This window comes from Papio anubis, chromosome 3, assembly GCF_008728515.1.
Source record: "Papio anubis isolate 15944 chromosome 3, Panubis1.0, whole genome shotgun sequence".
NCBI classification, from domain to species: Eukaryota; Metazoa; Chordata; class Mammalia; order Primates; family Cercopithecidae; genus Papio; species Papio anubis.
This window is the reverse complement of record NC_044978.1, coordinates 21,161,564-21,175,605: the sequence shown is the minus strand read 5'-3', so window position 1 is coordinate 21,175,605 and position 14,042 is coordinate 21,161,564. Positions and strand designations below refer to the sequence as shown.

The window sequence follows — 14,042 nt, the reverse complement described above, 5'->3', positions numbered from 1 at the left end:
CAGATCACAAGCATTTCTTTTAACTTAAATTTGACTTTTCTAAATCCAAGCTTGTAATCCTTTAATGCTTTAAGTTTGTTATCAGAAAATCTATCTTTTCTTATTCTAAAAAGGACAGAATACTAGATTTTATGTAATCTTCTTAGAATTTCTAATGGCAAGCAAGTAAAATAACTCATTTGCAAGTGGTATGATTTGGGTCTGTGGCCCCCCCAAATCTTACGTAGAATTGTAATCCCCAGCATTGGAAGCAGGGCCTGATGGGAGGTGACTGCATCATGGGGAGGGGGTTTCTGATAAATGGTTTAACACCATCCCACTCAGTGCTGTTCTCATGATAGTGAATGAGTGACTTGTGCAAGATCTGGCTGTTTAAAAGTATGTAGCACCTCCCCAACATTTCCTCTTACTCCAGTCATGTGAAGTGCTGTCTCCTCCTTTGTCTTCTGTCATGATTATAAGTTCCCTGAAAGCTGGGTGCAGTCGCTCACACCTGTAATCCCAGCACTTTGGGAGGCTGAGGTGGGTGGATCACCTGAGGTCAGGAGTTCGAGATCAGCCTGGCCAACAGGATGAAAACCTGTGGTTACTAAAAATGCCAAGAATTCGCTGGGCGTGGTGGTGGGTGCTTGTAATCCCAGCTACTTGGGAGGCTGAGACAGAAGAATTGCCTGAACCCAGGAGGCAAAGGGTGTAGTGAGCTGAGATCGCGCCACTGCACTCCAGCCTGTGCAATGAGCAAAACTCCATCTCAAAAAAAAAAAAAAAAAAAAAAAAAGAAACATAAGTTCCCTGAGGCCCAGAAGCTGATGCCACCATGCTTCCTGTACAGCCTGCAGAACTGTGAGCCAATTAAACCTTTTTTCTTTATAAATTACCCAATCTCAGGTATATCTTTCTAGCAATATGAGAATGGACTAAGACAGTTAGCAAACATGAGAAAGAAGAGCATGGAAGACACCTCTAGAGACAAATGTGAGGCTAAAGAAAGCAAAACAAGATCAAAGAAAAAAATAGGTAAAATATATGAGATCTACCTGTAATATTTTACCACTGGCACCACTGGAATCCTCCTTTGGCTGAGTAGTTTGAGTTACAATGACTTTTGTAGAGATTGATTCTAATGATTTCCCATAAAATTGCTGATTATCCTGACTCTTTTTCAGGAAATCAAGAACATGAGGATCTCTAGATTGTTCTGAAATAGAAAGACTTAAAATGTAAACATGTATTTTAAAATATTGTTATATATGTGTACCCACATATTATTTTTTTTATACTCCAGAATAATTCAGTATTTGCCAGTGAGATCAGACTACCATATGCTGACAAAACAATTCCTTATATTATTTGAAGAAGAGAGAGGACAAAGCTCTGCTAATGTCCCGCTCCAAGTACATGGACATTGCCCCGTCATTTGGCAGGAGAAGAGAAGAAGAGGCAGGTTTGGGACAGTATAATAGCACATTCACCTAGAACAATGGTCTACAAACTAGGTCCACATGGTCAAATCTGATCAGTACATTTTTTTGTAATTGGTTACACTCTAAATGATTATATTAGTACCTACATCATGCTCTCAATTTTTGTCTCTTGGTTTGCAAAGCCTAAAATATTTATTACTTAGACCTTTCAGAAAAAGGTGGCTGACCCTGGACCTAAAACATTCTGTTTGCATTCCTAAAAAGGAAAACCTCTACTTCTGGTCACAAATATTTAGGAGCTTACAGCTCACAGATGCTGATACCAATTATCTTACACCACGCAAAAATTCAAATAACAGAAAATTCCAGGAAGCAAGGTTAGACTCACTTGAGACCTAGGAACACTCTTTACAAACGTAAAAGATATCATAAATAAGCTGGCATTTTGTTGTTTTGGATGTTGTTGCTTTTTCTGTGTTTGTGTACGCGATCACAAATCAAACCACTCTGGAAGCACACCATGCAGAATCTTGGAAGACACTTAAATAAACAGACTTCTTCCTATATGCAACTGGCATGCTTACTTGACTTATTTCTACATCCTTCTGAAAAGTTTTACTAGTTCTGAAAAGGGTGGAAATAAACATGGGACTGGAGAAAGACACTAAAAGAATGAACCAGGAAGGAAAGATCTATGAATTCCTTTCCTTACGACCCATTTTTAATTGTTTTATGGGCTTTACTTTTTGCAGATTCAACCCCTCCTCATTACTGAGTTTTCATGGGCACAATTATGCTGGTACTTGGCAGCATGCAATCAACTAGACAATAGTTTGGCAGGAAAACAGCTAAAATTGTAGGAAGACTATGGCTGTATCAGCATATTTACTTCAAGGTATGGACAGATTCCTAAAACTATCAACTATCTTTCCCACTTAAACAGCATCTGATATTTTCATGACAATACCATGCATATGTATGTCCTTAAAAGATTAATAAATGTCTATTTGAATTAACAGATACATCTGCATGCATACATACATATGCACACCAGATAATATAGTGGGATTTTTTTCAGACAGCATGCTTCCTACAGTGTCTCTTCAATTGTATATATATATATAGTGGGCGTGTATACATATGTGTATATATAGTATATATTGTACATAGAGATCTCATTCAAAATATTGTATTATATATAATATATAGATAGATCTCATTCAAAATATAACGTGTTTACAATGCAATGCCTTTTCACTGTTAATAAAAAGAGCAGCAAAGGCAATTCGTATAAGCTCTATTTTATTGTGGTTACAGAGCTCACCATCAATGTGACATTTGATCCTGTCATAGTCGTCACTAAGGAGTCTTTGAGCATGCCAGTGCAAAAGTTCATCAGATGTCTTTTCTTTAAACTGTGAAGGAACAATTGGATCATCACTGTAAAAATAAATAAATAATTTTTTAAAAATTTTAGGTTTTTCAAATTTTAGCACAAACTTCAGGCTATAATATAGAAATCAAAAAATCTCTTTTTCTATTTTTGTGATATAATATGGGTCACAAAATCTCAGAGACATAAAACCCCTGAATTTCTGTCATTCTTGTAACAGTCACATCCATATCAACAACTATGTAGTAAACTTTATAGCTGAAGTAATTTTATTATATGTTCAAAATAACATAGATGTTTATATAATCATATTGCCATACTAGATGTTACAATCACTTAAATGTATTATAGTCATATTATATAGAATTTACCATATCCTGATATGATATATTACACAGACATTTTGATGAGTCACTCATTTCACTAGTATTTTAGAGTTAATGGCACTAAATCAGGTACTTCGTTAACTCTATACCTCTTTAGAATAGGCAAATCCTTCATCATATCTCCAACAAACTCATCAATTACAGAAGATGTCATTGGAATAAAACCCACACTAGGCATCTTTTCCAAGGAGATTTCTGAAAACAAATACAAATTTGAGAGGAAAGGTGTAACTACCCGATATGAATTTTGAACATTATTTTTAAAATTTCAAATGCACAATATTTTACATAAATTTTATTAAAGTTTACCAAGTTAGAGCTTCCAAATGAGATATTCCTCAAAGCAAACATGTTATAACAAGCCAGTATATTAAAAATTAGTATATAGCCATTCATATATGTATATAGACAGTAACAGATCACCAGATAGATGAACATGTAGGTTTTCCATTTCCAAATACTTATTCTTTTTTATTATTTCACAATATGAATAATGAGTCACAGTATAGTAATAACAGCACTTGAAAAAAGAAGCATCACTCAGGATTCACCTACATAAAAGTCTCCACGAAAATTAAATGATAAAAATAGGAAAAAATTAATAATACAAGTATTTTATGTATCACCAAATATTCTTTAGAGTAATTTTTAAATTTAGCTTTGACTAGAGAATTTTTAAATTTAACTTTGTTCAAAACTATAGATGAAAAAATACAATCCTTCTCCTTCCTCATTCCTAAATTCTGGGCAATATCCGTCTGCCAATGTATCCACAATTCCCACTTGCATTCCTCTTGCATCTCTCACTTTCCCTTGGGACTATTTCCTTCTTCCTGAATTGTATCATATACAAATATTTTTAATGAGGATATGATGCTAGTTAACTCAGTTCTCGTGCATCTGAAAATATCTATATTATTTCCTCATTCATAAGTTATACTTATGCTGGTTATACTATCCCCCAACAACCATTATTTTGTCTCGTTACTTAAAAGATATTATTTCATTACCATCTTGTGTTCATTGTTATTGTGGAGAAGTCTACTAGCAATTTAACTTTTATGTCTTTGTAGGTAATCATTTTCTTTCTAATTCTTAAGAGAACTTTGTTTTTGGTATGCTGCAGTTACACTATAATGTATCTAGTTGGGGGGGTGTGTGTGTGTGTTGTGGGCATAGCTGCGTGAATGTGTATATGTGTATGTCCTATATGAGACTCATTTCTGCATCCTAACTCCAGGTATTTGTGTCTTTCATTAAATCAGAAAAAAAAATATTTTCAGTTATTATCTATGGATATTTCTTCCTCTGATGTCTCTATTGTCTGCTTCTGAAACTCCAATTGGACATGTGATTGACCTAAGGTATCCAAAGGCTTAGAGAGATTGGAAGGTCAGAGTGACTTCTCATGTAAGATCTGCTCACTCAATCCATAAGGGTGCAGAGGACACACCTTCCACCACAACTATGAAAAATAAAATTGTTAAGGGGAACCCCAGAATTCTGGAATAGCTCCATGGTTACTCTACTGTGTAAGTCAGAAATTGCAGTGGGAAATGCTACCAGCAAACTGGGTTCCCTAAATGCAACAGGGATAATTCAATCCTGGGGTGGCAGGGGCCAAGTGGCAGCACTTAATCGCTAAAGATAAGGTAGTTATGGTTACCATAATGGATGGCAAAGTCAAAGCAGTAATCTGAATAGTCTGATTCACAGAAACCTACGGCATTGGCTAGCTGGTCTTAGCGTTCCTAGAAAAAAACAATAGATGGGCATTCCACTAAATTCTAAATTGATCTGTATAAGAGAAAGAGTTCTAAGGAAAGTGAACAAATGCCTAATTTAAATCACCAGTCATGGCTCCTAATCAGTTCTTAAACTTAAGCCCCGTTACAGACCCAGAATCCCTTGATTGGAGAGAAGGCTGAGTCCCTTTGAAGAAGGACCCTGCTCCACTGCCCAAACTCATGCTGTTCATCTTTCTTCAGTCATCCTCAAAGGGACCTGCTGCTATTTATCAGAGTGACTGTCCCCTGGAGAAGGGGAAATCATCTGACTTCAGGGGATTACTGGATACTGATTCTGAACTGGCACTAATTCCAGGCGACCCAGAAAGTCACTGTGCCCCCAACCGCCCACCCCCCAGTCAGTAAGGGCTTGTGGAGCGTCAGGTGACTCATGAAGTTTTCTCTCAAGTTCATCTCACAGTGGGTCCCTGAATCTACTGTGTGGTTATTTCACCAGTTTCAGAATGTGTAACTGGGACAGACATACTCAGGAACTCAACAAATCCCCGGGTTGGTTCCTTGGCCTATGGAACGAGGGCTTATTGTAGCCACTAGAACTGTCTATACTTAGAAAAATCGTAAGCCAAAAGTAATACTGCATTCCTGGAGGGATTGCAGAGATTAACGCCACCATTAAAGACTTGAATAATACAGGAGTGGTGATTTTCCTCACATCCACATTCAACGTGACTATTTGGCCTCTGCAGACAGACGGATTCTAGAAACTGCCAATAGATTCCTGTAAATTTAACCCTATGATGACTCCAACTGCAGCTGCTGTTCCAGGGTTGGTTTCATTGTTTGAGCAAAATAATACAACTCCTGGTACCTGGTACGCAGCTATCGAGCTGGCAAATGCTTTTTTTCTCCATTCCTGTTCATGAAGACCACCAGGAACCCTTTACGTTCAGCTGGGAAGGCCAGAAAAATACACCTTCACTGTCCTACCCTAGCCCTATGTCATAATTTAGCCCCCAGGGAATTTTTCTGGAAGAAAATTTTTTCTTCCACAAAGCATCTCACTGGTCCATCACATAGTTGATATTACACTGCTCGGATCCAGTGAATAAAAAGTAGACACTACTTGACATACCAATAAGACATTTGTATGTCAAAGATGGGAAATAAATTCAGCAAAAATTCAGAGAATTTCCATCTCAGCAAAATTTGTTGATGGTGGAAAATGAATGGAACAAAAATTCAAGGATGTTCCACCTCTGCATAACTTGTAGAAATCCAGTTGTGTGGGGTATATCAAGATATCCTTTCTTAGGAGAAGGATAGTTGTTGCATCTGGCCCTCTCCTACAATAAAAAATAAAGTATAATGCCTGGGGGGCCTTTGTGAATTTGGAAGCCAACATATTTCTCACTTAGGTGTGCTATTCTGGCTTATTTATCAAGTGACCTGAAAAGCTGCTAGTTCTTATTGGAGCCAAGAATAAGAGAAGGCCCTGCAACACGTCCATGCTGACACAATTGCAGGCTGATTATAGATTGCTTCCCTCATGAAAGGAGTCATTCCCTCTGGAACAGACAGTTACTCTGGATATAGTTACCTTCCCTGCATGCAATGCTTCTGCCAAAAATACCATCCTTGGACTTACAGAACCCTTATCCACAATCTTGGTGTTTCACATGATATGGTTTCTGATCGAGGAGCTCACTTTACAGAAAATGAGGTGTGGAGGTGGGTCTATGTTCATGGAATGCACAGGTCTTACCATATTCTTCATCATCCTGAAGCAGTTGCCTCAGTAGAATAGTCTAACAGCCTTTTGGAGACACAGTTACAGTGTGAGCTAGGTGGAAATACTTTGAAGGCTGGGGCAACGTTCTCCAGAAGGCAGTAACTGCTCTGAATTAGTGTCCAATATATAGTGTTGTTTGTGAATTATAGGCATAATTCACAAATTCAGGATTCCAGAGATAGAAAAGGGATGACTATTACTCCTAAGTGATAGGCTAGCAAAATTTCTGCTATCTGTTCTGGCAACCCTATGTTCTGTCTGTTTAGAGATCTTAGTTCCAAAGAGAGGAATGTTTCCACCAGGAGACACAATGATTCTGTTGAACTAGAAGTTAGGACTGCCATCTTGCCATTTTGAATTCCTTGTGCCTCTGAATCAACAGGCAAAGGAAAGGGTTATTGTGCTGGCTGCTATGATTGATCCTGATTCTCAAGGGGACATTGGGCTGCTACTACTCAATGGAGGGGAAAGAGAAAGTATGTCCAGGCGATCCCTTAAGGATCCCGTAGTACATCCCTTCGTACTACCATGCCATGTGATTAATGTCCATGGAAAACTACAACAACCCAATGCAAACAGTACTCTATGGGTCCATATCCTTAAGGAACAAAGGATTGGATTGGACTGTGTTCTTTGAAGAGACATGTTCAAGTCCTAATTACCGCTACCTGTGAATGTGACCTTATTTTGAAATAGGGTCTTTGCAGATGAAATCAAGTTAAGATAAGGTTATTCTGGATTAGGGTGAGGCCTAATGTAATAACTGGTATTCTTTTAAGAACAGAGAATCTTGCACACAGACCCAGAGGGAACACACAGAGAGAAGGAGAACACTATGTAAAGGGAGAGGCAGACATGAAAGCGATGCAGCTACAAGCCAAGGAACACCAAGGATTGCCAGCAGCCGCCAGAAGCTGAGAGAGAGGCATGAGACTGTAAATTTAAAATAAAATTCAAAGCCCAACCCCCACAAATAACTGAATGGATCCCCTAACGGCCAAGGTTACCCCCAGAGAAACCTTTAAAACTGAGTTCTGAGCCACGATGCAAAGGGAAGTCAGATAGGCCTCACTATACCCCTCTCCCTTTTGCAGTTTAGACACAAAAACTGATTAGCATTAATGTTAAAATAGAGATTGCAAGACTGACAGAACAGACTCTTTGTGGCAATAAGATCATGAACAAGACCTAAGGCCACGCCCAAGGTGACATCATGCGCCCTACAGGCCACTATGACTCAGTATACCATGACGTGCTCTGAAAACCTGACTCTGGCAGAACATCACATGATGATGAGCAGACTCCTGGTCTTAACTTAAACCTTTCTGCTAACTCCAAGTTTTTTGTTTGTTTGTTTGTTTTGTTTTTTGAGACGCAGTCTCACTCTGTCGCCCAGGCTGGAGTGCAGTGGTGCGATCTCAGCTCACTGCTACCTCCGCCTCCCAGGTTCAAGTGATTCTCCTGCCTCTGCTTCCCAAGTAGCTGGGATTACAGGCACGTGCCACCATGACCAGATAATTTTTTGTATTTTTAGTAGAGACGGGATTTCACTGTTAGACAGCTGGTCTTGATCTCCTGACCTTGTGATCTGCCTACCTTGGCCTCCCAAAGTCCTGGGATTACAGGCCTGAGACACAGCGCCTGGCCCCAAGTCTTTAGACAAAGCTTTGTTCCTTTAAACAATTGCAAATGAAATCATCTCCAAATCTACCTATAATCTGTAAGCTCCTGCTTCAAGATATCCTGCCTTTTGGGGTCAGTGTATACCTCCCATGTATTAATTTATGTCTTTGCCTGTAACTCCTGCCTCCCTGAAATGTATAAAACCAAACTGTAACCCAACCACCTCAGGGCCACTTACTCAAGACTTCTTGGGATTGTGCTTTCCCCAGGCCACAGTCACCCATATAGCTCAGAATAAACCTCTTTGAAATATTTTACAAAGTTTAGTTTTTCCATGAACAGTTTGGCTTTTAAATCAGACCCTCCACAAGAAACCAATTTTGTAGATAATTTGATTTCAGACATTAACCTCCAGACCTGTAAGAGAATAAACTTCTGTTGCTGTAAGCCACCAGCTCGTGGTGCTTTGTGACAGCAGCCCTGGAAAAGGAGGACCTCAGGCAAAGAACCATAACCAGCTTAGGTGCTTGCTGGTGCAAAGAGTATAGGGAATAGGTAATGGGAGGAGGAGGCAGTCATAAATACCAGCTATGACCATGTGACCAGTTGTAGAAATGAGGACTGTAATAGTTAGGGGCATTTCTTCCTTATTTTGTCTTGAGAATATATATATTAAGCAGACATTTTTGTTTTCTTCTTTTATCAGTTTACATACAATGTAGTCATAAAAGTATGCTTTGTATCACAGTATTAGGTTACAGGATATCAAAGTAGAAGAGTGAAAATCGCCCAAGAACTTAGCGTTATCTTTTGAAGGAAGAGTTAACATGTTGTTGGTTGTACGCAGGAGAGTTGTATCATGTTAAGCACAAGTGTGATTTTGTTAGTGCCTTTATTGGGAGATTAAGTATGGTTTAAAGATATGTATACGGGTCCTCAGATGACAAGAGGTAGACTGAAATGGTCAGTTTTAGGTGTCAACTTCATTAGCCTATAGTTCCCTAGTTATCCAATCAAACACAAATCTGTTTGTTGTTGTAAAGGTATTTGTAGATGGGCTTAAAGACTACAATCGATTTACTTTAAGTAAAGAAGACTATCCTAGATAATCTAGATGAGCCTGATCCAATCATCTCAAAGTCCCTGAGTGCAGAATTGAGGTTTCCCTGAAGTAGAATAAATTCCACCTGTGACCTGCAGCTTCAGCTCATGCCCCAAAGTTCCAGCCTCTCCTTCCTTAAGACTTGCCCTATAAATTTTGGACTTGCCGAGCCAGTCCCTATAATCAGGTAAGGCAATTCCCTGCAATAAATCTCTTAATATATGTATCCTACTAGTTCTGTTTATCTGGTAGAAAAATAACTGATACACTTCCCAAATGGGTCTTCGACTCAATACGACAATAATCAACATGTCAGCAAGTTATTATTAAAAATTAACAAGCCAATTATAAAATTTAAATGAAAATGCAAAGGACTCAGAATAAACTAAACAATCTTCAAAAGAACAAAGTTGGAGCACTTACACTACCAAAACCAAAGTTTCTTGCAGAACTACCATAATCAACTTTTATATTAGTTCAAGGATAAACAAGGCTCAAGGATAAACTTATGAAAGAGAACAGAGGGCGAAGAAATAACCCCTCTCTCACACCACACAAAAGTAAATTCAATATCAATCACAGACTTGTGAAATACTCATGACCTATATTTTATAAATGGACAAAAGACAAGCAGGCATTTCACAAAAGGATATTCAAATGGCCAATAACAGATGAAAAGTCCAAGAAAATGCAAATTAAAACCACAATGAGCTACTTCCATGCACCCATCAGAATGGCCAAAATAAAAAAGACTAACAGTAGGCTGGGCATACACCTGTAATCCCAGCAGTTTGGGAGGCAGAGGTAGAAGGTTTGCTTGAGGCCAAGAGTTCAAGGTTACAGTGAGCTATGATGGTGCCTCTGCACTCCAGCCTGGGCAACAGAGTGACACTCCGTCTCATTAAAAAAAAAAAAAAAAAAAGGAGGTTGACAAGGCTGGGAAGCAATTCTAAAATTCCAAAATGCCCACATGGAAGGTAGGAGTTTAACTTGGAACTACCACTTTAGAAAATATTTGGACAGCAGTTCATAAAGCTGCATTTCTATGTATATACTTGAAGTGAATAAATGCATATATCTACCTAAAGTTATATGTAGGAATATTCATAACAGTTTTACCCTTCAATCACTTCTCATTATTCTTACAATTTCCTAAGTCCTTAACAAAGCCAACAAGTACCCCCTAGTCAGTTTCATCAGCTTTTCTCCTCTCTGGTTACACTAAACATATCTCAGCCCCTTGGGGAATTCTGAAGTACCATGTCCCCTCTGGAAAACCTTTTGCTCTTCCCTTCCCCCAGCTAACTATTACTCATCCTTCAGACCATGACCCATTTCACTTCTCTTCACTTCTTCAGAGAGGTCAACCTTTCCAGACTGGGTTGTGTCTCTTAATCTTTAGTTTCCACAGCATTCATTAGTTCCTCCTTCATATCTATCAGCAGCTTTGTAATCATTTTACTGCTTCTTCAACAATTCAATCGCCAATAGTTAGGAAATGCTCCAAATGGACAGAGTGTAATATATTCATACAAAGAGACAGTTCACAGCAATAACTTTTAAGCATAATGGTAAATACAACAGGCAGGAATGTCTCAGACATTATACTGACAGAAAAAAAAAATAGAAAGAATATATACTATACGATTCCATCCCAACAAAGTTCAAAGCAGACAAAACTAAGAAACTGTATTGAAGTCTGTGAAAGAGATGACAGGAGGGGGAGGATGGATTGGGAAGTGGCATGACAAACTTTCTCTTGAGGTGCTAGAAATGGCCTCTCTCTTGATCTGGGTGGTTATCACACAGATGTATATATCTGTGTAAAATTTCACCAGACTTTACTGTGCACACTGGTTTACTTTAACCACATTATTATATGTATCTTAAACCTCAATTAAGAGGTAAACAAGAAAGCACAGTGAAGGAAAATTATTCACACTTGGAACAATTGAATTATTACAGCTTCTAAAAGTTGTTCAGGAAAAACATGCTTTTGTTCCACTATAATTTACCCATTTAATACCTTGAATGACTGATTTCTTTTGTCCAAGAAAAGGTCTTCTTGTTGTTCTCAGAGGAAAACACTTTCCAACATCAAATTCTTTAACCAGGTGTGACACAGCATTCCACAGGTGTTCATAATCCCTCCTAATGGAATCTCCCAAATTCAAATGTGGTTCTGCATAACAATAAAAAATATTAAAATCTTAACAGTCATACACATGCAGACACGCACAGAGCATCTTTTTTGAATAAATTCATAGAGCTCTGGGAAGATGATCAGATATGAAAACTTAGAGTGAGTTACACATTTGCATGAAAATTAGTCATGATACTATGACTGTAGTTTTTTAAAGTCATTTTCTCTTTAAATATAATGCAGAGCCAGTTCCTGTGACATGGGCCTGTGGTTCCAGCTACTCAGGAGGCTGAAGCAGGAGGATCACTTGAGCCCAAGGGTTCAAGGCCATCTGGGCAACATACTGAGATACCCTCCCCCTGCTAAAAAAAAAAAATTAACAATGGAACATCACCGTTTTAATCATAGTCCTTATTAAATAATGCTAATGATAAATATATAATTATTTCCTAAAATAATGAAGAACAATATGCTACATATAAGCTTGCAACTTTAAAAACTAATTTAAAAACAAGTTTTTAAAGAGTTTACAGAATATGGAGAAGGTGAGAATTTTGTTAAAACTAGTAAAATTTGCTACATTTTATGCAGTGAGTTTATTCAAATGTTTGTCATCTAAGGGAATTAAATGCCAGAAGCCCAACAAACTCCAACAATGTTCATTCAGGAAAGATATGTTTTGAAATGTTTTATTATTCTCTATGTAAGCCACTCTAGATAACTTACTCTATAAAAATATTCAAAGGAAGGCAAAAATTATGTATGTACCAAAATGCAGTTTTATTTATTTTTAGGAAAAATGCAATACATCCTTAAATGTTCAAAAATAGTGAAAGGATTATATTAATTACAGTAAGTGTTATAAAATATGCATCTACCACTTAAATAAAAATATAACTTAATATTATGTCATATTCTCATTTTCAAATGCTACTAAACTCATTTTCAAATGCTATTAAGTGAAGTAAAAATAAAATACGTAAAAAGTATGTACACACACAAACAAAGGTTTTCAAGAAACAAAAATGTTGCTGTGGCATGTACTGGAAAACTTATAAGGGTTTTATGTAATTTGTTTATGATATTATGTTAATACATATTAAGGTACTACCTTGAGTACTTTCAAATTCATAGTAAAAGGCAATATTCTTTAACAATTGTTCATCATACAAGTCAGAAACATGATTTAAATTCAGATTCCAGCATCCCAAAACGTTTAAGTTGCTTAAAATGAAATGTTCACACCACTTGTTCTGAAAATTAAAAATAAAACATTATTAGCAGGAAGTCATGGAATAATTTCATACTCATGGTTAACCCCCTGTAAGGTAGGTCACAAGGGACATTTCTGGGTGGAATGATAAAGTCATTACAACCACAAAGATTACAGACGGTAGTCTATAAGTCTCCAGACTAATGGTTTCATGTCTTTACTTTTAAAACTGGGAATTGCACTGCTTATCCTAGTACTCATAATTTACCTTATAGTACGCTGTTCCCTTAATGTGGTACTAAAACTATAGATGACAATACTAACACCTTTGTCATGTAGGTCCTGGAATCTCAGCCAGGCTTGCATAAGTACATTTAGACAGTTGCAAATGATTCCTTTTCTCTCACTTTGGGGTCAACACCTACCCCCACTACACCCCTGGTGAGCAGGTAGAAGTTAGAGCGGTCTTTGCCTTTTTCCATCTTCTTTAGCCAAGACCTTAAGATTAAGATGTTATAAAACCCAAAAGGAGGGATCGAAACCATCATTGCAAAACTATGACTGAGATGGTGAAAGAGATCTGACTTAACGAATTCTACCTTGCTTCTAACCTCCAAGTTGTTCTTGTTCATTCCTGGGTATAGGCTGAACTATAACTATCTTTGGAAGGAACTTAGCTTACAGTTTATAGTTTGAAACAAAGATGAAAACAGCCCTTTCTCAAAACAAATCCCCTTCATTCCTGGGGACTAGACTGCCCTTGGAGGACTAACAAATTAGTCAAAAGATTAGAAATTATGGCTTAGAAGTCATGCAGCTAGAGGCTACAAGATTCTGACCCTTCCCAGTATCCCTCCTGGGGATAAAATCACTATTGTAAAACCTAAACCAGCGCTTGAGATACTTTGCAGACCCTTCACTTGATAGATCAGCTGACATCAGCCAGATCTATAAACTGAGTCATCTGATCTTGTGGCCCCCATCCAGGAACTGACTCAGTGCAACAAGACAGCTTCAACGCCCTATGATTTCATCTCTGACCTGACCAATCAGCACTCTGGGCTCACTGGCTTCCCCCTATCCACCAAGTTGTCCTTAAAAACTCTGATCTCCAAATGCTCAGGGGAGACTGAATTGAGTAATGATAAAACTCTGGTCTCCCTAAAAAAAAAAAAAAAAAAAAAAAAAAGATTACAGATGAACTAAGACCAACTTCAAGGA

At 37.8% G+C, this 14,042-nt stretch overlaps 1 protein-coding gene across 25 annotated transcripts in view; it reads right to left on the bottom strand.

The window, feature by feature from the left end:
• The window catches only part of DDX60L (DExD/H-box 60 like), a 172,421-nt gene that overhangs the window by 73,725 nt on the left and 84,654 nt on the right, over positions 1-14,042 (bottom strand). For all 25 annotated transcript variants that reach the window (XR_002521877.2, XM_031663984.1, XM_021938142.2 and 22 more), the window contains 5 exons: positions 12,720-12,861; positions 11,492-11,647; positions 3,293-3,398; positions 2,749-2,864; positions 1,038-1,198 (listed from right to left, as the gene is read on the bottom strand). Coding sequence is in view for 24 of the 25 variants with exons in the window: in XM_031663984.1 (XP_031519844.1) it covers positions 1,038-1,198; positions 2,749-2,864; positions 3,293-3,398; positions 11,492-11,647; positions 12,720-12,861 (681 nt within the window). In the remaining variant the exon portion in view is untranslated. The remainder of the gene's footprint in view (positions 1-1,037; positions 1,199-2,748; positions 2,865-3,292; positions 3,399-11,491; positions 11,648-12,719; positions 12,862-14,042) is intronic.